At 39.8% G+C, this 22612-nt stretch overlaps 1 protein-coding gene and 1 long non-coding RNA gene across 3 annotated transcripts in view; one reads left to right on the plus strand and one right to left on the minus strand.

The window, feature by feature from the left end:
- The window catches only part of HHAT (hedgehog acyltransferase), a 145602-nt gene continuing 122990 nt past the window's right edge, over window positions 1–22612 (minus strand). For both annotated transcript variants that reach the window (XM_064648300.1, XM_064648299.1), the window contains one exon: window positions 1–2109. In XM_064648300.1, the coding sequence (XP_064504370.1) occupies window positions 2018–2109 (92 nt within the window). In that variant the 3' untranslated portion in view covers window positions 1–2017. The remainder of the gene's footprint in view (window positions 2110–22612) is intronic.
- LOC135411097 (uncharacterized) lies at window positions 5633–13435 on the plus strand. Its single transcript, XR_010428985.1, has 2 exons — window positions 5633–9422; window positions 10428–13435. It is a non-coding gene; the product is annotated as an uncharacterized LOC135411097 (long non-coding RNA).

Genomic DNA, 22612 nt, shown 5'->3' on the forward strand with positions numbered 1-22612 from the left:
TTACAGTTCTCAAGCCAACAGTCCGTTTCAGCTTTATTTATACAAACAGAAAAAGATACAAAATTATAATATATATATATATATATATATATATATATATAAAGCACTGAAAAAAAAAAGAAAACTATTTTAGTTCAGAAATAAGGATTCTTTGTATGACCTTCAAGGTCATTTCCATATTGGAGCTGGAAGTTTTGCATGCATACAAATTGGAATCCAATCACTTAGCAGCTCCTCATTTCATGTAATAACAGTAATCAATAAGACTGAAGAATAGACTCATGACTTACTGCTCTAATGCTAATTCCACTTAAGTACAAAGTTTGAGTAAAGTTTGAGAAAGTTCTTGCCCTTAGCTCAGTGCTACCCCAAAATAGAGGCCAATCTCAGATCCTTTTAGTAAATTCAGAGGCTTAGAGCCATCTACTTTGCAGCTGACAGAATCCCTGAAATCATCTTAAGTCAATCAGGAGGACCGTGTCTCTGCCCAGGCAGCATTCAAGGTAAGTCTTATTTTCAACAGCCCATGGTGGCTCCTAGTAAGGGCTTCCAGAGGAAATCATGGCATTCTCATGGCAGGGGAGGAGGGGGAAATTTTATCATAAAGGGCTGGAGCTTCTACTTTGAAACAGCAAGAGATGTGCTTGTCTCCGGATGGACAGAGAGCTGAAGCCTCTGCCCTTATTTCTTCAGGAACAAATGGAGGGTAAAAGGAAGGCTGCTGTAGTTCTGAGCAGCAGATACATCAGAAATGCAGGCAATAAACTGAAGCCTGTATCAGGGACTGAATTTCTTGTTGAAGGGATAAGCTATACCAGACTTGGCCAAAGCTGCAGGAGTGATGCAGTAGGTCACTAAATGTGCCTCCCAACAGACTGAAATGTCTGCCAGCGGCATGGAACAAGTTTTGACACGTGTCCTTCTGCTTTGGGTGGAGGAAGCTGCTTTTGGAAGAAGTCCTCTCCAGAACTGGTGGCCTTTTACCATGCCTAGGGGGAATAACTAACTTTAGAAAGACTAAAGGTCTTCTGGCTGCTCTTCAACATCAGTTTATTACAGCTAATTTGATGTCACTGTATTGGACCATTCTGCTTTCTTCTAAAGGTCTTAAAAAGTTACTCCTAGGGTGTCTTCAGTATTGCAGGAGCTGCAAACTGAACAAATTTACCATTCACCCAGACCTGGGTTATCTCCCTTCATAACAGAGCAATACAAGAGGCAGACTGAACAGTTCCCTTGAAGGTGGGACTTGCCCCATTATAAGGGTAATATTTTATGCTTTAGCTCTAACATAAAGCAGAGAGCACTTAAAGCTGTAAGAGCATATTTGATTAAAAAGAAAAGCTGTCCCTTAAAAAAAGACCTACCTCCCTACTCCCTCTTTTTAAAGAAAGAAAAAAAAACAGTCCCAAGATTACCAAAAAAGGGTGTTATTTTAAAGGCAAAATTTTAAATGAAGACATAAAAAAGAAAAAGCGGACTTTGCTACAGTAGATAGAAAAGTAGCTTAAGGCAGAACTACTGCAGCCAATGAGAATACCAAAATGTTCTCACTTATATCAGAAAGCAATCAAGAAGAACTGATGAGCATCATGCCCTTTATGGAGTAGTGTAAGTGGAGGGCACAGCCCTCCATGCTCCTAGACAGCAGCTGTGAGAGACTGGGCTTTTTGAATTCTCCAAAGTAGAAGAATTTTTTTTCTTCAGTATCTCAGAATAGGCACCAAAACATTAAAACAATTTTCAACATATATAAAATACCTGTTCTGAGATGTGTGCTTCCAATGTACAGAGATGGTGTTTTACAAAAATAACATAATTCAAAATGCTTCATAATTTCTCCCACCATTAGTGTTTCTGGTTCATTTTCTGCATTCGGAATCCAAAATCAACTAAATGAGCTTTATTTTTTTTAACACAATGACTGAATTCTTGGTCTGGCACACCCGTCTGTAGATAGGATATGCAGTGTAGAAAAATCATAAACCTGCCTTAAAAATAATTGTTTGCATCATTCCTAAGTCGCAGCATACTTTTGCTCCCATTCAATTCCAACATGAGAATAGCAGTACAGGAACCCGAGAACAGTCAGTGTCGCCCATGGCCAACCTAAAAATAGAAAAGACAGACAATCCTAGTCAGAATAATTAATGATTACTTCAAGTAGAAATACTCTTGAGATGACCAACTTATGGTGCTTCTAATTAATTTTATTGGCAATTCAGTCTCATAAGGAAGTAGAGTCAACCCACAAAATTTGAAAATGGAAATCTGGATTGTCAAAGCTTCAGGGATGCCTGACCCACTGCCAGCTCCAGTATTTTCCATTTTCAGGGAACTGGACTAGGTTTATTCCTGTCAAATTAAAAAGGTCTGTTTCAATCCTGTCGTTTGGAGTGGGTTTGTCTATCAAGCAGATTCCCTGAATGAGCCCTGATGCTTTAAGCTGGCTGTGGTGCTTCCCAGGCACAAAGGGATGCACAGCCACAATGAAGGTTATTAAAAATATGAACAAGTCCAGTTACCAGTTCTGCAAAAGGAGTCTGGGGAAACCTCTCATTAGGGCTGTTTTATATCCTGCAGCTGGGTGTAAAGCCTAATGTATGCACTCTGCAGCCCACTAACAGCTAATGGGGTCAGAACACAATTGTGTCAGTGCAGAACAGACAGCCCTGTCTGCCTGATTTGCTTGATGCCTAGATTATCATTTAACTAAAAGAATGACTCCTCCAATATATAAAACCTTTCCTGGAGAAATGACATTTCATTATTATTTCAATTTTTTTTTAATTAAAGTCACCATCTTTTCCCATGAACTTTTCACAGCTAACAGCAGTAAGCAGGAGGTTACAAGTCAAAAGGTCTATTGCTTTCCTGTAGAGTTGTAAAAAATTTGAAAAACCAGTAATCGATTTTGCTTTCCTTGAACCCTTTCCTGGCACCTCTGTTTCTTTTTCATTCTCCTCCTCTCTTTAGAATTTATGAAATTTAGATCTTATATGTTGAAACTTTCAGCATTAGGCCTCAGTGTTTTTTGGTGTGTGTTGTCTGTGAGAAAGGGACAGGGAGGAAGGTGTTTGAGGGTTTTTTGGTGGCTTTTCGTTGCTATTGTTGACGTAAGAATTTTGGTAATATGTATGACTGGTTTTCTGCACGCTGTCTGAACTACCAGCACTTGCTTCTGAAAGAAAAGCTTCAGTGCTCCTTCCTGGGGAAAACTCTGGCCTGAAGGAACCTGCTGGCAGAAGTAAGATTCCCGTTTGGCCTGGAGAAGGTATGGAGAGAAGTTATAACCTCTTCATGTGATACTCCAGGAAAAGCTCTTTCCAAAGCTATATTTACAACGTGTTTTGCAGGCTGGCTTTGTCCAGGCTTCAAGCTAATTCCAGTCTGGAGACTAGTTTAATTGTGCTCACATCTAGCTGAGCCTTAGCTTAACACCATGCCCTCAGCAGGGCTCACAGTCCCAGGCTGAGTCCTGCACTTCCAGGGACTGCATGTGCTAGGACCCTTCCTCTCTGCTCCAAGAGCCCAGGCAGTGTCACACTTCATCCTGGAACAGGTTCAGAAAGACTTGTATTTTTCCCCCTGTGAACATCTGTGTGTTTGCTTCATGAAACTCCAATTGTTCCGGCCTTGCTTTGTGGTGAAATACAGTCTTGTAACCTGACTGATTTTCATGGAGACATTTACAAATATTAATCCCTTGCCCTCACAATACCCTAAAGTAAAATTATATAATTATTTGTTTCACAAAACAAAATTGCTGAGGTATCTCCAAAGGGATTTTTAACAATGAAATCATCTTGTTTTCATTTCAGTGAAATTAGTCTACAGCAGATTGGGTTTCACCCTCAATAACAAGCTAAAGCCCAGCTGTGCTTTGTCTCTGCTAAAATTGCACGTGAAAGTATGTCAATAGATGTAATAAAAACATACCTCTCCTGGCAGCAATATTGTGGGGGCTGCTTTATACAGACAGAGCCAGAAAATTAAAAAAGGACTGAGTGTAGAATTGTTCTTCTTTTGTAGGGGCACTTTGGAAATTTGCTAGATACATGTTTTGCATTTTCAAATACTTTAAAGCTCTGGCACACAGAAAATGTGCCAGTGGTAGTCTTTAGTCTGACTTGTTTGCTATCCCCAGCCAGTGTTATTAGAGATCTTGTCAGTATACATAAGTATGCACTGGAAATATTTTCTAGATGTCTTAGATTTATGATAAGATTCCTCCATAGTACCCAGAACCTGGGTTCATAGGGTTCTCAACCACTATAATCATCAGGCCTGTGGTAATCCGCTTGGAACGTGGGGAGTAACAGTAACAGGTGTCCGGGTGGCCTTCAGCACATCATCTCCTCCTGATTTAATGAAGATGAGAAGGAAGGGGGAAGACAAAGTGAGGGGAAAAAGGGAATTTTTTAAGTTTAATCTTGCTATAGTTATTCTAGGAGAGCTGGACAGATCCGAAAGCATTTTTTCTTGCTGCATAGGTGGGAGGTAGCTCCAAGCAGGGGTAAGAGGGCACCTCTGCCTTGCTGGCCCTTCCTTGCCATACTGGAACCACGAGCACTGCTGCTGGGTGGGGGGAAATGTATGTGGCGCTTCGGCTGCAAGCGAGCGAAGCAAAGGCATCGCGTTCTGCTCCAAGGCAATCCCAAACTGGCTCCAGTCCACGCAAGGCAGATTTGCACAACTGCATCCACACCTGAGAAGCAGTCCAAGGACAGCCTGAAGCAAGAAGGGGATATTTAAACAGTTTTCACACATCTCTTCCATTTTAGGACTGGTTATACAATAAACGTGTTGAAAAGTCTGAAGAACTTGGTCCCCAGAAGGTGATGATGTAGGGAGGACACATGGATCAATGCTAATCCATCAGGGGCACAACTTTAAATTCTGCTTATGGTGTCATCCTTGTATGTGACCTCCATAATCAAAGTAGCATGGTCTGCTCTCTTGCAAGGTAAGTTCACAGGAACTTTGTTTCAACAGTTTCTCCTTGCGAAACCTTGTGAACAACAAAACAGTACTGATGGTCTCAGATCCACAGTCCCAAGGACTCCCATTCTGCTCCTACTCTCAGATACCATTCAGGGGCTGTTTCTTCTGGTGGCTCCCCAGCTTTACCTGCATCCTTTTAGCTGTGCTGTAACAGTCTCCAAACTCTGCGTGGAAAAGTACCTGCCTGCATTTTAGATCAGTCATACATAAAATGTACTCTTAGAAACATTACTGGGTTCAAATCAAGCACTAGGCTGTTAAGAAATGACTGAATTTTGTCTATTCAAAAACATGTCACATACCACCTTAAATCTTCCAGTTTCTTGACTGGTTTCAGTAATTTGATTTTAGGCTTGAAGGCCAAGTTTCATAAGATAACTCAGATTTTCACAGTGTTTTGTTTGTGGGAAGATGAATTTGTATTCATTAACACATGCTTTTTGTAAATACAAGGACAAATTCATATGCTATTTGCAAATCCAGCAATATTTGTGAGCTTTATCTGCACAAATTTCTTTTAAGACAGCTGGATATCCCTTTGTCATGGTTTGAGATAGCTCCAAAATCCTAATTCCCTAGTCTAAGCCCCCCTCCCACATCTCAATCTAACCTTGTTAATTCCTTAACAAAGGAATGCTGGGTGAGAATCATGACCAAATTCTCTGCTTATTGAGATGTATGCTGCTCCACAAAACATCAAACTCCTTTGTGAAGAGGACTGCAAATTTTGTGGAGAGATAACAGCAGTACTTTCTCCATCTATCACACAACCTTCTTCCAAAGAAGTCTTCAGTCTCAGCTAGGCATGAGGGACTCTTGTCCCACACAGGTGATGGACTGTCCAGAGGTCTTGCTGGTTAAAACCACATTTTGATACGTTACATACTCAGCTTTTAGCCTAATGAAAGGAGACTTGTCTTCATTACATGATCAAGACAGAATTAATATGAACTTGCTGCAACAGGAACAGCTTTTGGAGTTACTCTTTCAACTTCCTCCAGAATGTTTCTGGAGAGTTTGCAAACATCTAGAAAAGGTAATGTTTCTGGCACACTCTGGATTTTAATGGGAGTGGGCCAAAACTAAGTTTTCAACTCAAAAATAACGGCTTGGATCACAGCTCTCAAAAGACCAGTTATATCCTTATTACCTCAGTTCAAATAATTTGAACCAACATTTAATCATGTATCCAGAAGGAAGCTCTTTCAAATTTCCTAATCATCTACAGTAATGAAAAACAATCACACCAGCAATGTTTTGGGCATACCCAGGTTTCACATTGTCATCAAGACACTAGGAAAGAGTCCTTTGTTCCTTCCAACCTGTGAGATGTAAGAGAAAGGGACAGTAGTTGCATTTTGCATTTTCCAAAATTGCCTTAGTGGCTTTTGGACCTTAATGCTATTTTTAGATGTGACTTGGCTGTACAGTACCCAGAAGTCTTCAAGTGCAGAGCAGTTATTAAATCAATTCAAGGCAGGAAAAGTAATCTCTCTGAAAAGCATGACTTCAGGAGCATACATCTTACTCTGACTTTGATTTGAAAGTGCCTAAGTTGCTGTAAGACTTAGCACTCAGGAAAATTTATCCTTAAACAAAAGTTCAAATGTGACAAGACATTGAAGCAACTCCTCTGTAGAGTAGAATTAAGGAGACATAATGGTGGGAAGAAGGAAGAATAAGCACCAGTTTGTCAAGCGTAATAAAAAGCCAAAGCAAACCAGTATTTGAGGCCAAGACATCTCTTACCTACAATTAGTAAAATCCTTAGAGAAGCAGTAAAACTACCACATTTTCCAAAAAAATAACACATTCAAACCCAAAGATCTGTTGAAAGAAACCTATTATTTAGCCCAACGTTTGAAGCAGACTATAAGCTCTGCATTTTAAAATTCTAATTTCATGTCTGTCACTTCCAGGTCGACCCCTCTGACCATTACAGCAGGGCATGTCCAACAGCACATATTAAAATCACGGTGCAGTCTGATACCCAATTACTCTTTAGGTATTTGGAAAAAAAACCACCTTCCTGTTTTCAACTGTGTTGTAGCAAAGCCATAACCTGAACCATACCAGGGTTTTTTGCTGCTTTCGGCCTCCACATTGCACATGTAGCAAAGGACACACAATAAATTCTCACAGCCCTTGATGTCCCAGCTGGGCATCTCCATCCTCCCACCCCATGTAAAGCAGCACACAGATTCATGGGGTCTGTAAATTCAAGCTGTCACTTTGTCTCATTATCAGGCCCCACCTAACTGCTCTCACATCTTCCCTCTCCATCCACTGTGCAGCTTAGGACCAGGGCAGCTCAGCCAAGGGGAACCAGCTTGGGAGATTAGGTAAGGCTGACCTGACCTATTGCTATAGATTTCCAGGTGTTGAAGACACTTTAGCTTGTGGGTGTGGAAAAGGTCCAAATATTCAGAAAAAATATTACTGTACAATAGGTAGTATTTCAAAGGAAGACCAGGGAAATGCTGTAAGGATAGCTCAGATCTGTCCCATGCAGCATCTGAAAACATGACTGAGAAGGACATAATTCTAAGCTTCCATGTCTAGACCTGAACCTCAGCCAGTACACTGGCAGTAACCACAAAAGCTTCCTCTTCAGCAGACATGAAGTAGTTTCCAGCTAAAAACGTTAACAAATGTGTAACATGGTATTCTACTTATGTGAATTTTAACCACACCATCCTGAAGAAGGCTTACATCTGTGGCTTTCTGAGGAGTACTTATCACTGCTGAGAAAAACTGCAAATGGATAGATAACAGTCCAAGACCATCAGCTGCAACACAGGATGACTGCAACTCACTCAGATCAGCGTTACTGAAAGCAAAATGCTACAGTCTCTTAGTGTTTTCATAATGCAAACAGGTTTTATTTAGCAGATAAAGGTCACAAAAATTGTGGGTTTTCTGTGTTCTTACTGTGCATGGAACCACACTTTACCATAGCTAAAATAATTTTACTTTTATGCTTGATGGCATTGAAGAAAGTTATGTGCTGACAAGGACTTTCTTAAGCAACAAGAAATCAATGTAATCTATGTCAGAGCTAAGGATGCTGACCACACTTTTTCCTGTTAATTAGACAAGCTGCAAATAAACAATTTCATAGGTAGAGCTCAAAAGATAGGTCTGTCCTATAGCTTTTATAAAGAAAAGCCTCAACACAATTCAATTGTGATGCCAAAACTATTTGCATTGCATTTAGTATGTACATGAAAGACAAAAAAAAACCCAAACCAAACCAACCAAGCACCATACTGTGTCATTTGCTGTAAATGCTCTGTGGATGCAGGTATCCATACAGGATATGTCTGTTTGCATGGATTCTCTGTTTTGTCTTTGGAGCTAGAACCCCATTAAGTGCTAACTAACCATGACACTAGCAGCTCTCCAGATGTGGCACAATGCAGACTGGAAGAATTATTTCCCCTGTATGATGTGAGCAGGATGATGCAGGTAACTTCACTCTATGTTTCTTGGTGTGTTTTTGTGGTATTATCTGACAATAATTTTACGTTAAGCATTTTTACTTCTAAACCTGCATAAAGCAAAAAAAAAATTCACAGGAATTATGCCTTCTGCTTCATGTTTTAAAATAAATCTTCACCCTCTACTAGTTTTCCCAGCAGAGCTAGTCAGTGTAAAAAAGCCTGATATTTTAGGCCGTAATTGGGGTCTCATGCATATCAAGTTGACTCTGGAGTAATTCAACTAAAATCAAAAGAACCATATTTGTGCTACTGCTGAATTTGAATTAACAGTAAGGAAGACTGCTGAAAACTGCCTGTTGGAATCTTCCTGCCACAACTGCTAATTGGAAAGAAAAAGAAACCTAAACAACCAGCTTTAGTTTTCAGATTATGAAGGGGTGAATCAGAAGCAACCCTCCTTCTCTTCCTAAGTCTTTAGTTGAGAGCTACATACAGCTAATATGAAATCAAAGCCCACAAAATATGAAATCTAAATGCTCATTTATTTTTAGAACAGAGACAAAAGCTTTTAAAAGCATTATTGTAAACCAAGAGGCATCTTCACCCAGAAGCAAGACAAAAGAGCTACCTCTTTGAAGGTAAAATGCAAAAAAAAAACCCAAAACATTTTAGAGTAATATATTTGGCTTAGGGCAGCACTGTCTTCATCATTAAATGTCTGTTCAGGTATTCCCAACACAACCTCCTGGAATATGGTGGGAACAAGTATGTAAAGATGACACTTGCAAAGATTTTACATTTTTCACTGAGATCGTTATATGTACCATTGAAAACACCAGAGCCACGAGCCTCCTTTCATTCCTTTCATTACAGTTGCAGGATGAAACAAGAGAATGAAGAGTTAACTCCCCAGGAGAACAAGAATTTCCCAAAGACAGAGCCAGGAACATTGCTGTTGCCTGGCAGGATCCTGAGGTGAGCATCTGCCTCTTATTGAGCAGAGAGATACCCATGTATATAGAAAGATATGCTGAGCAGAAAGGTGAATAAACTTCCCCTCTAATAGAGCCTGAAATTTCAGGAAGATTTCTGTATCAATCTAACTGGGGTTCTTGGATTTAGGTTTCTATGTCAGGCTTTTCACATACAACAAAGCTCCTTCTCATGCCTCTTAATGCTAAGGAGCTCTTGAGAAATCAAGGCTATATACTCTCAAAACAAGAGGATTTAAACCAGGGATTCAGACACGTGCCATCAATCACCAGCAAGAAAACATGTGGGCAAAAAGGTGAAGCACTGTAATTTACTTCTCCAACCTGATTTCTGGCTAAGGTATCCTGAAATGGTCATGAATATAAGATGCTTAAATGACTGTAAAATAATTCATTTTAAAATATGAAGAATTAAGGATAAACGAATCAAAATCCCCTTCCTACCCGCAATCAACTTTTTAATCTGCAATTTTTAACTGTCCTCCTCAAAAACACATTCCCAGACCACTGCAGCAATTCGATGGTACTGCCATGTCTCTTCACAGCATTAAGAAAAAATCTGACAGTGTAACAAATTTAACAAGTATTTACAAGCAGCTACGCTAGAAACAAACAAACTGCAATTTCTTATTGCAGAGCTCTGGTACCTGAAATGCTCTGTGTAATAAAAGCCATATTACCTGTTAGAGCTTATTGTAGTAAGGGAAGAGCTGAGAGCACAATGTTAATTTACAGGAACACTGCGTTTTGATAATTGCTATATCAGTATAAAGTTAACACTACAAGCAAGGTCTTTGAACAGAGTTCTTACTTAACAGAAATCCAAATATCTTGAGGGATGGAAGTGCACAGATAAGGTAACCAGGCAATCTTGCAGTCGCTTACTGAGCTGTACCAATCGATTCAGGACTGAGGCATTTTGAATGCTGCTGGTCTCAGCCTGTATGAAGTTACTCACTTCCCTTCTGGTTGTCTCTTGTTTTCACAGCATCACCAAAGGGCAAAGAAAAGGCCTGATGCAGAGTTAGGACAGGCAGCCCTGGAAGGACAGTGGTGCCTGAAGGTGGCCAGGAGCCAACAGAAAACGTTGACAACAAACAATCTCAGCCCCGCTGGTGGCATATCACCATGAAATGGAATTGTTGCAAGTTATCTCAAGCAAAAGGCCCCTACAGGGTTGACCAGTTTTTGATAAAACAATTGTTTCACTTCTCACCTGTGCAAGCTAGCCTGACCCTACTGCAGCCCACAGAATCATAGCAATTAAATAGAAGAATTATCAGTAAAATAGATCAATTATAGATACTTTGTGGATAAGATTAAATTAATTTTAACTTTTTGGGGAACACAAGTCTATGTTAGTCCATCATCAAGGCCAAAGAAAAAAACTAACTTAAAATTACTTTAAAGACATCAATAATTAATTGACTTCAAGGTCAAAATTAGACAATTTGCTTGTAGATCTAGTGAGTTTGGGGAGGAAATATCTTATTTGCTGCTTTTTGTGTGAATTGGGAGTGCAGTTTCTGCAACACAGAGAGTACCTGAAAATACATGTCTACCTACATGAGCTGTGTGAGCACAGAGGTCATCTGAAGTAAAAGCTAGCAAACCATTCATCACTTGTGTCGGAAAACACAGATTAGAAATACCCAGGCATCTATATCAATGTGCAAAATTTGCCAGCATTGCCAAATAATGGGACCTCATTTCCTAAGCCCTGCTCCACTTTTTTGAGATCTAGTCTCAGGCCAGTAAGCAGCCACCCAAGGAGAGGAAATCTGATCAGCACAAATCTGAGCGAGTCACCTACCAGTGTGGTCACCAAGATCCAAATGATTCTGTCAACCTTCGAGCCCCCTTCACCTGTGCACTGAGAGTAAAAACACTTCTTTGCCTTGTAAGTGGCTTAGAGGAATGCACATGGAAAGACTTAAATGTTGTTATAACAGCCTAACTGGTCTCCTTGCTTTCCTGTTTTAAGAAAGCTTCCTGAATAGCTGCTGAATGGGATCACTCACAATGTTTCTTTCAGGTAAGATGGATGCACTGGTGGAGAAAAGCATGTAGAGAAACAAGCCTGCAACTGCAATAGGATTTTATACCTTTTATCTTTATACCTTTTCTTTTATTGTTATATCTTTAGCAGCATATTCCCTTTTCTAGAAGGAAAAAAAGACAACCCTCATCACCTTTACATTACACAGAACTATAACCGAGTACAAAACAGTACTACTAAGCCTTGCCAGAAAGTCTGTGCCTATATTTAAATTGCCTTATTTAACAACATGCAGCTTACTGCAATGAGATATAATCTTTCCATGTGCTTTTCTGGCCCACTAAGATTAGCAAGTAGCATGATCTGATGCACGGCTGTTACACCCTCTGTCCCACCTGGGCTCTGTTATTCAGTGTAATACAGCAGTACTGTGAATCTTTAACGTGACTGCTGATAACACCAATATACATCTCTTGCTCAAACCCAACACACACCTACACCTCTCTGGAGGGAAGTAGCAACCCATTTATATACATGAACCCTGTAGTGTTAAACTAGTTTTTTGTCTCCTTGCCCAGGTGTGCAATGGAGTGACAGCCTCAATCGTGTTTGATGTTGATGTAAAGCAGTGAGCTGTACAACCCCAGACCAAGGGACAGGAGTGGGCCCCAAGGGCAGCGAGGGGTGGATTTGCTTGACCCTCTCACCAGAAGATGGCTGGGCCCTACATGGATGCAGGGGACATGAGGGCACCAATAGGCTCTCATTGCCCTGACCAGACTTAACAGGGGCCTCCACATTGCCCCTGTATTAACTAACATAAAAGTGTATTGTTTATGGATACACTGTACAGACACTGTGCCTGATAGCAACTTGACTTCCCAGCTTCACCCTGCCTTGGCTCCACCACCTTGCCAAGCCCTGGCTGGCACTTTGGCCGACCCTGGTTGATGCCAGTGCACTGCTTCTGCCCCTTGCTGAGGCATATTGGAGAGGTCAGGGTCCTGTCAGCCTCGCTGCCTCCCTGCTCTCCCTTCCTGATGGGGTAGCCTTGACAGCAGAGGCTAGGCTTCAGTCCAAACCACCGTGGGATTTCTCCTAGTGCTAATTTCACATCTCATGGGAGAGAAATATAATGAGAACTGGCTACGAAGCAGTCATTTCCATTTGTAAATGGGATAGCACAAAGGAAGAAACGAGAACAAATTTCCATATGTACAGTCTCTGCTAAACAATCATCTCTGCAAATCTCTCCACAGTGTGTGTGGTGCATGCTGCCTTCTTTACGGTATCAGCCACACAATCAGAATAATTAATTAATCTAGGCACCATCACATCAGCTCAGAAGATCCGATACAACAGAGCTGGATCCGACCTGATTTCAAAGATCACAGTTCATGTGCAATGGTGTAGCCACAGAGGTTAGTCATATTAAATATAATTAATAACTAATAACTAATAATAACTAATTAATGCCGCATCTCAAGTGGGCCCAGACCGTGATCGAACATCTTTACTTACAATCACTACATGTCAAAACAACACTTTCTCAAGTCCTCATTTTTAAACTAAAACACCAAGGTGAAGAAGTTACCTGCCTGATGAAGAGACCATAGTGGCTACAGAGGCTGGCTGGGCATGGATGAAGCCAGCGTTGAAGAACCATGGAGTGCAGGGTGTCCATAATTTACACTGATTAGCTGGAGAAGATCCAAAGATTGACTTTTTGTTGTTGGGGTGGACGGGGAGGGACAGACTATATGGCTTGCCCTGCTGAAATAGGCTAGTTTTGTTCTGAAGGCACTGTCACTCCTGATCTTGACAAAGAGATTAATGACAATTTCTTTGGCAATAATTAGCATACCTAACAGAGAGGACAGAAGGTTCATTTTCTTCCCTTCCCCTTTATTTTTGGTTGGATCTTCTACTGGTAATACATGAATTATTACTAAAAATCAATGCCTCATGCTGAAATAAATATTCTGAGTGACATGGAAGAGCTTCTCAAAATTTTATGCATGGTCACTGAATGCAGCTGATTTTTGCACAGGAAATGGACATTTAAAGAGAAAAGTACCTGTTTATATTACTGGTTCTTTACTCTATTTAAAATTCTTAAATGCACAATCTGGCTTGCCAGCCCCCATATACCACCTTACTATTTCCTTTCAAAAAATATTTTTAATGGATACCAGAAAGTTCTGGGTTTAGGATCAAATTTTCTGACACAAGTTTTAGCATCCTTCACATCCACTCACACTGTACTTGTCATATGGGTCAAAGCTGCTCAGATAACCCTCTGTTTTCCCTTTGAAGAATTACTTTGCATTGGGATTTGCCTCCATGTTCACTTTACTGCAGAACCGCAAGATAACTATGCATAAAAGACCTTCCTCTGTCCTTCAGTGTTTCAGTGAGTACTGGCCTCAAGTGAAGAGCACAGCTGCAGTCAAAGTTTGTTGTAACAAAGCAGCCTGATTAAATAAGAGAAATTTACCATTTGGCAGAGTCCTTCAGCCGTTCATAAAAGTCAAAGATAATACTTAACGTTTTGATCAGAAACTGTGCTTAAGTCTTTGACTTGCATCCGTGATGACCTTTAAATTACATTTGAATACATTTCAATTACAAGGCAGAAAAATTACCTTGGCAGATGGACCAAGGTCATTACCAATTTACTAACATCTTTACCTTCCCTTTTGCTGAAGTCCCTGTATCTTCTATGGCTTTAGAATAATAAAGTATTTTTTTATTCTTCAGAGAGTGATGTAGCTTAATTTGTTTTAAATTCTAACCCAAATTACAACAGATGTTGTAATTGTTGAGTGGAATACTTGAGAAGCTGTAGCTCCATTTTTGATCTGTTACTGGATGCCTTAAAACACAATAAATGGAAGTACAAAGAAGGACAGAAGCAGAAGATTGACTCAAATGCATTGGCATCACTCTAGAAAAAGACTCTGAAAAACTAAAGCATTAAAGTGATCAAGTCAGTCTCCAGTAAAAAGGAAGAAATGTCACAGGTGCACTGAGAACTCAACGAGGGAAACAGCAACAGAAAAGATGGGAAGCAAGAATCAAACTCACAGATTTGAAAAAAAATTAACTCTTCACTAAAAAAGAAGCTGTGAGAGGCTTCTTCAGCTCCCCAGTACTGATCTAACAATCCACTTAGAATATGAGCAAAGAATGGGCACTATATGCTACCGCAGACCACAAATGGTCTTAATCAAGTACGTTATGAGAGACTAAAACACTCAAGCACTCTTGTTAAAAGAATACTTGTTGTTTAGAAAACTACATTGTAAAAAAGATTCAATAACAATATTGTTTTTTCAAATCTGAGGTGGTTATTTTTAGTTGTAAAAGCAAACAAAGCTTGAATGTCAACATGAACTTCCCCCAATGCACATGAGTGTGCCTCAGCAGGGACAGCAGCTAGGTCAGCTTGCCTTGTGCCTCTGGTGCCTACATGTATCCTATACGTGCAGAACAGATACCAAAGGTCATGTGGCAAAAGACACCACCAAAAAATGATCAATTTGTAAATTGAAGTTAGTACTAACTAGGGTGGCCTTTACCAAATAAAACTAGGTCCAGTCTTTTGAGCCTTCTTTGAGAGCTAATGATGCCTGTTTTGTTTCAGACTGAATACTTTAATTAGTCCACGGTGAAGAGTTGTAGGCTTGGTACAGGTTGGCCAGCAGATTAATTATAGCTGTAATCTCACTAATGCAGAAAAATTTTATTGCCTTCCTCTTGGAGATATAAGTGGACATAATCTTGTATCTCAATCAGGCTTAACAGAACATTAAATATTAGTGCTGTCAGTAGCCAACTTCTTTAATGAAGGCAGCAGTACATAAAGCTGAATTGAATTATTAATTAAATTACTCCTGCAGAACTCACATGATGGTAGAAGCATTCTGTAAAAAGTCTTGAGTAAATGTTAAGATTTTCAACAAAATAACCACTGTCTTTGATTGACAGAGATCTAATCAGACTATACATTAATTTGGAATCATCTATGAACTGTCATGGAAGTAATTAGTGTCATCTCAAAACCAGTACGAATTTGTCAAAGTGCTACATGTAATACAAGGTTTTGATGTAATTAACTTCAGTGATTAAAATGCTCATAAATTGTGTGTCCTTGGCTAAGCACAGCACTGCCATGGTCTCAGTTTCAAGAGAGTTCATGGGTCAGCACTTACTATTGTAACAGAAGTACAGGAAGATTACTGTAGGCAGACCTGTACAGTTGGTTTACAATACTACTGTGCCGGCACTGAGATGAAATCATAGATACTTTATGTAACACCATAGACAGTGAGAAGATACAGAAAGTGCGAAGTGCAAGCAAGACAAAAAATCCTAAAACCCACCCTTATTTTTTCACAATGATGGGGGAGACTCAGCATTTTAAGGTGTGACATTGAGTCATGTGGTGGGTTTTCTTCTTTGTTTTTTTTACTTTGTTAGTAGCCATGCTCACAGTAGCACCTGCACACCATGTTATAGCAACAATATATATTGCATTTGCTGGGGTAGTAATTATATTGAACTAGACTGCCAAAGGGAAACATGCTTCTCCCCAGAAAGCTTAAGCTGGAGGCTTGCACTGGAGCTGCCCCTGATGCTGGGCTCAGCTCTCTGCCTCCTTTGGAAGCTGCTCCATGGCTCAGTCAGAGTCACTGCATAAACACCCCAGGACTTTCTGTTTCCTCACAGCTTGCACACTTCCCTGCGGCAGAATGGAAGAGAATGGTCCTCTGCCTGCTCCACAGACTACATTTGGTTTCTATCCAGTAAATATCTGAAGTAAAACAGACTTTCCAGCATGGCCCACAACTGTCAGAAACTAAATGAAACACATCCTACAGATGCTTCCAGATTGTCTTTAGCATTCCCTAGGAAGCATCAAGAGCCCAGACCATGTGAAAAATATCTCACTTCTTTACTTTACCTGAGCAATGGGGCAGTAAAGGTGAAGGCAAATTTTCAGAGGAAGAAAAAGACTACACAAATAAAGACGAGCATCATAAAGGACCCCTAACCTTGGCATGACAGACATATACACTAAGACAGACAATCCTGGAGGAAGAAAGGGGCATGGAAGAGCTATTTAATCTCAAAAGATACATTTTGACATTTCTTCTAGACTGTCAAAGCAGGTAAACGCTGACTCTAGTTTCTCCTGTCCTCATCTCACAACCTTTCATCAGCAATAATGTTACTTAAAAAAGAAGTAAGAGATCTTTGTAATGCAGGAGGCAGCTCCACTGAGAGACAGATCAGCAATGCTTATTGCAATGAAAAGGAGACACCTTCGTGTTAGTGAGTGATCATGACTTTTTAAACAGGGACTTGACCTGCCTAACCCTGGCATAGGTCAAACAAATTGAGGCTTCCTAATTTATGGCAACCCTTTCTATATACAATACAGTGGATTTTTCATGCCCTGTTACCACTGAAGACTTTACTGTCAGTTCAAGAAGCACAGAAACCAAGGAACTGAAAGGATCTTCCAACACAACTGTGTTTCTGCTTCATGATCACTTCTTGCTCTTCTATCTGTGCTACTGAGCTCTGTTCACAAACACCAAAGAAGTTGGTGTCACAGCAGGGCTGTGATAAAGCACATTGCAGGGAGGAATGAATGTGAGCTGCTGACTGACAACAGGCACAAAAGCCAAGATCTCCTAGTTCTGCTACTGACTTATTACTTCTCTATGCCTATATTTCCCATTGCTATTTGTAAAGCAAATAGCTTTGGAATCACAAAATTCTTCAAATGCTTAGGTAAAAAATACAATGCAAGACAACAAATAGGTTGTCTTCAAATGCTTAGGTGAAAAATACAATGCAGGACACACATCTATTGCTGTATTTTACTGCTCAGAAGCCTGGCAACCTTAAAGGGACCAAATTCAAAAGAAATTAGAAGAAACCATGTTCACTCGCTCCTTAGAAATTAGAGTGACAATTAGAAATAAAGCAGGTTTATAAGGATAGATGTTTTGGGACATTTTTGAGCAATTTTTTGTAACATGTTGCTAAATGCAAGACAGGTTTTACTTAAATAAGACAGGTGCTACTTTTTTTTTTCATAAACAACATCATGATGTAAAATTTGCATCTTATCAAACAGGTTAGCTCTTACAGTGATATGCATAGAGCTCCATGACAGTGCCACCATCAGGCTCATTTGGAAAGGATGTCTTAACAACAACAGAATCATCTTGCTGCTACTAGGAAAGGCCTATAACCCTGGTTGCTGTAATTGGGACAGCATTTATGTTCAGCCTAAAGCAGCAAGATGGTATCAAATGCTATAGCAAAGCTATATGTCCCTTACAACTAAGCTGCACACAGATAACAATATAATGAGGTTCAATCCCTGTTCTACATCATTTTGCTGGTAAAAATTACAAGGGTATTCCTGCCATTATATGCTGTTTCAACTCAGGCAAGAGTTATATTGAACTGGAACAAAACATGGAGTTATGTGAGATGTCCTGGTGGTACAGCCTGTGGATATTCCTGCACTTGCAAAGTGCCCTCTACATCAGTATGGCCCCAAGCATATGAATTGAGAACACAGAACAAAGCATCAGCTAGAGAGAAATCCCTTCATGGTTTTTCCCTCTTTGAAAAGTGGTCCTCCAAAGGAATTCTAGACCAACTCCAGACACTCTTTAGGAAGTCATAAGTCCTTGAGAAATTTGGCATCTTGAAGTTATTCTACATCCCTCAGAACTAACCTCTCCTAAATGCAGTGGACCAGAGCTTAATTACTATGGCTCTCCCTCCAACTAGAACATGTCTCTTTCCCTTACACCAAGGGGAAGCCTTTAGTAATTTTCCTCCAGGAAGCACAGTTTATTATATGCTGCTGTCAAGTATAAAATAGCTTTTGGCTCCTTTAGATTCTTTTTTGTTTGTTTGTTTTGTTTTGCACCATGACCCAGAATAAAAGGCAATGTGTATTGAACTGTTATGTCATAAAAGACACAACTGCCACTATACAAGTTGAAGCAGCTCAATAGCTGAAAACAGCAGCTTCCTGCAGAGAATTGATGTGACAAAACTTGGACTCATTTTTGGAGTCAGGCAATAGATCTTCAGCCCAGCATAGAGCAGCAAGTGTATCGAATGCAGGCTGTGTAACACTCAGCACGCAGTTTACCCAAATTATCTTTCTGGCTTTCTGTGAGACAGCCTCACTGCTTGGAGAAGATTTCTCAAAAACATCATCTTGATGGTGTTTTCTAAGGCTATGAAAGTGTGAAAGAAACAAGGCCGACTGCAGTAAATGTAAGGTTTAATGTATGTAGGATAAGCTCCTACTAAAATTTTCAGATGACATAACAAGGCTAGATTTAAATCCTGTGGTCTTTGTAGAAAATGGATTTACCTGTGAAAAGAAGATCCAGACATTTAAATCTGGTACTGGCAAAATGGTGGGGATTTTGCCACCAATTTTAAAGGAAATAGGACCAGGTTGCCAGGGCATGATGCTCTTCATTGTACAGTGACAACCACTCCCAGCAACTCAGCTGGCAGTTGAGAACTCAATAATTTGAGGTACTTGGCTTGGAAGTAGCTGAAATATTGATGCCTACCTCACCTTGGAAATACACCATTTGCTTGCAACCGTTATTTTGGGGCTTCACATTTATGAATACATGACAGGACCTTCTCTCACAATCCTCCCTGGCCCCACCCTCCAAACTATCCTCCACACCTTCCCATCTGATAAAAGGTGTACATTTAATATTTTAATAAACAGGAACACTTGAGTATTAAAATTACATATCTATCCAGTAAAACAGTTGAACTAGAGGACAGGAAAATAAACAGAGCTTTTTGAGTACTTCAGTGAAAAAAAGAAGGCACAATTTTGCGTAGACAGATCAAAAGACTTCTGTAAAATGAATTTGTATAACAAATAACTACCAGACTTCTGGAAAGTGTTAGATCTCCTAACTTTCATGAAAAGCATTTGAAAAACAGAAGGTGACACTTTTGTCTGCTCTGAATCTGCAAATTTCACTTGAATGAATTTTGCTATAATTTCTCCATCAACTTTCTCACTGCAGCATTTGGTTACCTTTCAGCTACCACCTTACCCATCTTCAGAATCATTCTGTGAATGGAAACTGTTTCACCCTTTCACCCTCCCCACTGCTCTTCTCCAAAACCTGTCAAGCTCCGCTACCATTAATACTCACTATCATGAGCAAAGCTGACCACCAAGTATGGGATGTGAGCAGGCAAGTAATATGTGCCTCCCAGGCACCTGGCAAAGATTTATTCTCTCCCAAAACTAGAGAGAGAACAGAACAAAGCAAGAGTCACTTTTCCTTTACAGTCCAGTTCAGCTCCTGGGGAAGCCCAGTGGTGCTGCTCTCTGCATCTTTGTCTAGACCACAGTGCACAACCTGCAAGCACTAACATGCAAGACAGAAGGATGCAAAGAAGTGTCAGCATACACCAACATTAAGGCTCAGTCCTGTAGTCCTGACATAGTTTCAGATCAGACTCTATAAATAACTTAAATAACATTTACATATCAAAAGAGCACAACTGTCTTTGTTCACTTTAGCAGGAACTCCTGAGTAAGAAAAGAGTGGTCAATTCTCATACGACTGAAGGCCAAATCCTGATAGAGGCAGTTGTTCCTCACCTCTGTGGCACAAATCTATTTACCCTCCGTACTTCCCTTCCCCTTTTCCTCATCTCTGACTAAATGCCAAGTCTTGCCTCTAGCCTTTCAAAAAAATCCTGCCAATCTGGTTGTATGTACTTCAGCCCCATACCTGGAGATGCCAGAAGTGTGGTTGAGTGGTTTCTTCTAGAAATTGGTCTGAGGGAAAGTAGAAATAAAAATAAAAAAAAGCCTCAAAAAGCAAATAAAGAATTAATAGTCTTGTAGTAAAAAATCTGAGGTGCTCTCAACCGCATTTGTAATATATTGATTCAAATTTTTTTTAAGGATTATTACGGTACAGAAATGTTAATGTTACTCTTCAGTTTTCTAATATCACTATTAGAAAAAACTAAGAGTATGCACTTATTTTGGCATGAATAAGTGCTCAGGGTTCAAATGTATAGAAATATTTATGTTAAACATAAACATACCCTTTCAAAGCTATTCTGCCTCTCAGTTCTTATTCAGTAACTGTTTTTTAACTAGTAGGTGAGAAAACTGCTCATAGTTATTTTCAAGCTCATCCCACTGGAGTAGTTTAAAAGCCACAGAGTTTCTAAAAGGTCTGCTGTGGCAAAAGGGAAGGCTGTCCCAGCATGCCTAAGCAGGACTCAGTGAGTCAGTGAGATATGTTAGAAGTCAGTTTGACTCCTTGACTTTCCTGTTCATTTAAGCATCAATTCACCTATATCTGGCGTTTTGCCTTAGTCAGTATGTTTCAAGCATTAGAGGTACTTTTGATTTGGGGAGAAAAAAAAAAACCAAAAAACAAAAATAATTCTTCAGGAACCAAAACCTGCAGCCTCTTTGGAATTTTCTTTATCACTTGTATCAGTCACTGATTAGGAAACAGCAGTGGAGAAGACTGGTCAGCCTTGAAAAACCAACTACACACAGCCTTGTGAACCCAGATTTCCCTTCATTGTGTATGCAAAACACACAATTCAGCTAAAAACAACAGAATGCCTCAGATTTACTTCTCCAACATGCTCTTGGAATTGCCATTAAACCCTAATTTTTTCCTTTGATCTTTCCAATCTTCTTTCCACTTTAAAAGATCTCTGGTGGCAGGAGCAATCACCATCAGACTCTCTCAAATGAGCAGCTCCAGGCTTTTGAGGTTTTGCTGAACACAGAAATACATTGACACAAACAGCCCTGGGAAAATAGACAGAACTAAAAAATGGCTCATAGCAAAGGATAAAGGGCTTTACAGGAAATATCACAAAATTGTACAAAGCAACTTCTAACCAGGATTGTTTCCCAAGAATCTACATGACAACAATACTGTAACAGTCAAAATGGAAACTGTATTTTCAGTTACTGAGAAAAAGAGGAAACTTCTGTTAGTTTTGTGAATTCAGGTATGCATTAGTTCAGCCCCCACCTTGGGAGGAAGACTCCTCGGTCTGGCACATGGCATGCCAGTGCAGAGTAAGGAAGAGTAGTTCCTCCAGTTCCATGTTAAGAAGATTTTTCCCTAGGTGTGATATTACATGGTAAGTCCAGATTGTTCACCAGTCACCCACTGACCTTTCCAAAATCCTCTTTAATACTTAATTCTGCATTTTATAATTTTAAGCCAAGTCTGTGCAGCAGGAGACCATGTGTGAAGAAGAGAAAATGGAAAGCTTAACGAAAACCAGCCTCCCCATGTCCACAAGAACTCTTAACCTGAAAGATTCAAAACAATAATGCCTGGCTCTAGAATACAGCTCCAACATCAAAGTGCTTTACAGACCTCACGTATGCTGCAATAAAAGACTCGGGAAATATAAAATGCTCCTTTGTCAGGACGACCGTGTCAGCAATTCTGGTTTAAGTATGTCATGTCAGGAGACTTCCATCAGCTGCCCTGAGGGCTTACTCCTAATCTCACAGGTTGCCCTGTAAAAATCTTTCAGACTCTGTAATTTATCGAGCAATTGTTGTGTGCAAAACTTAGCACCACACAGATTTAGAAAGAGCATCCAAACGGACAATGAACATGTATAATACATATATCTGTTGGCAGAAAGCAGCCAGAGGCTCTTACTGGAATCTGCTTCCATAGTAGATGTGAGGGACCTTAGAGAGTGAAAGAGGAGGTGCAGGCACAAGGTGTGATGGAGAGAAAGCAATGGAAGGAGCTTTATTTGACAAAGAAGTATTATTTTTAAAAGTTGCATCCACGATTGGATGGAGATGAAAAAATTTATTTTAAATTCATTTTTAGCATGTAAATTACATTTTAATGCATTCTGCCTTTTAAACAAACTTGTTTAAAATTTAGTAAGAACTAGCGATGACTTTCCTGAATATCTGACTTTTCTGTAATCCATTCAAGTAATTTATATAAGAAATATTGCATTACTGAATCATCCTGTAAAGTTTAATAAGTTAAAAGAGGATGATTTTATATGAATGTAGAAATGGAATATAAGAGCTGCAGCTCTGGATGTCAATTCAACTTCTATGATAA

Source organism: Pseudopipra pipra, chromosome 3 (assembly GCF_036250125.1).
Source record: "Pseudopipra pipra isolate bDixPip1 chromosome 3, bDixPip1.hap1, whole genome shotgun sequence".
Taxonomy (NCBI): Eukaryota; Metazoa; Chordata; class Aves; order Passeriformes; family Pipridae; genus Pseudopipra; species Pseudopipra pipra.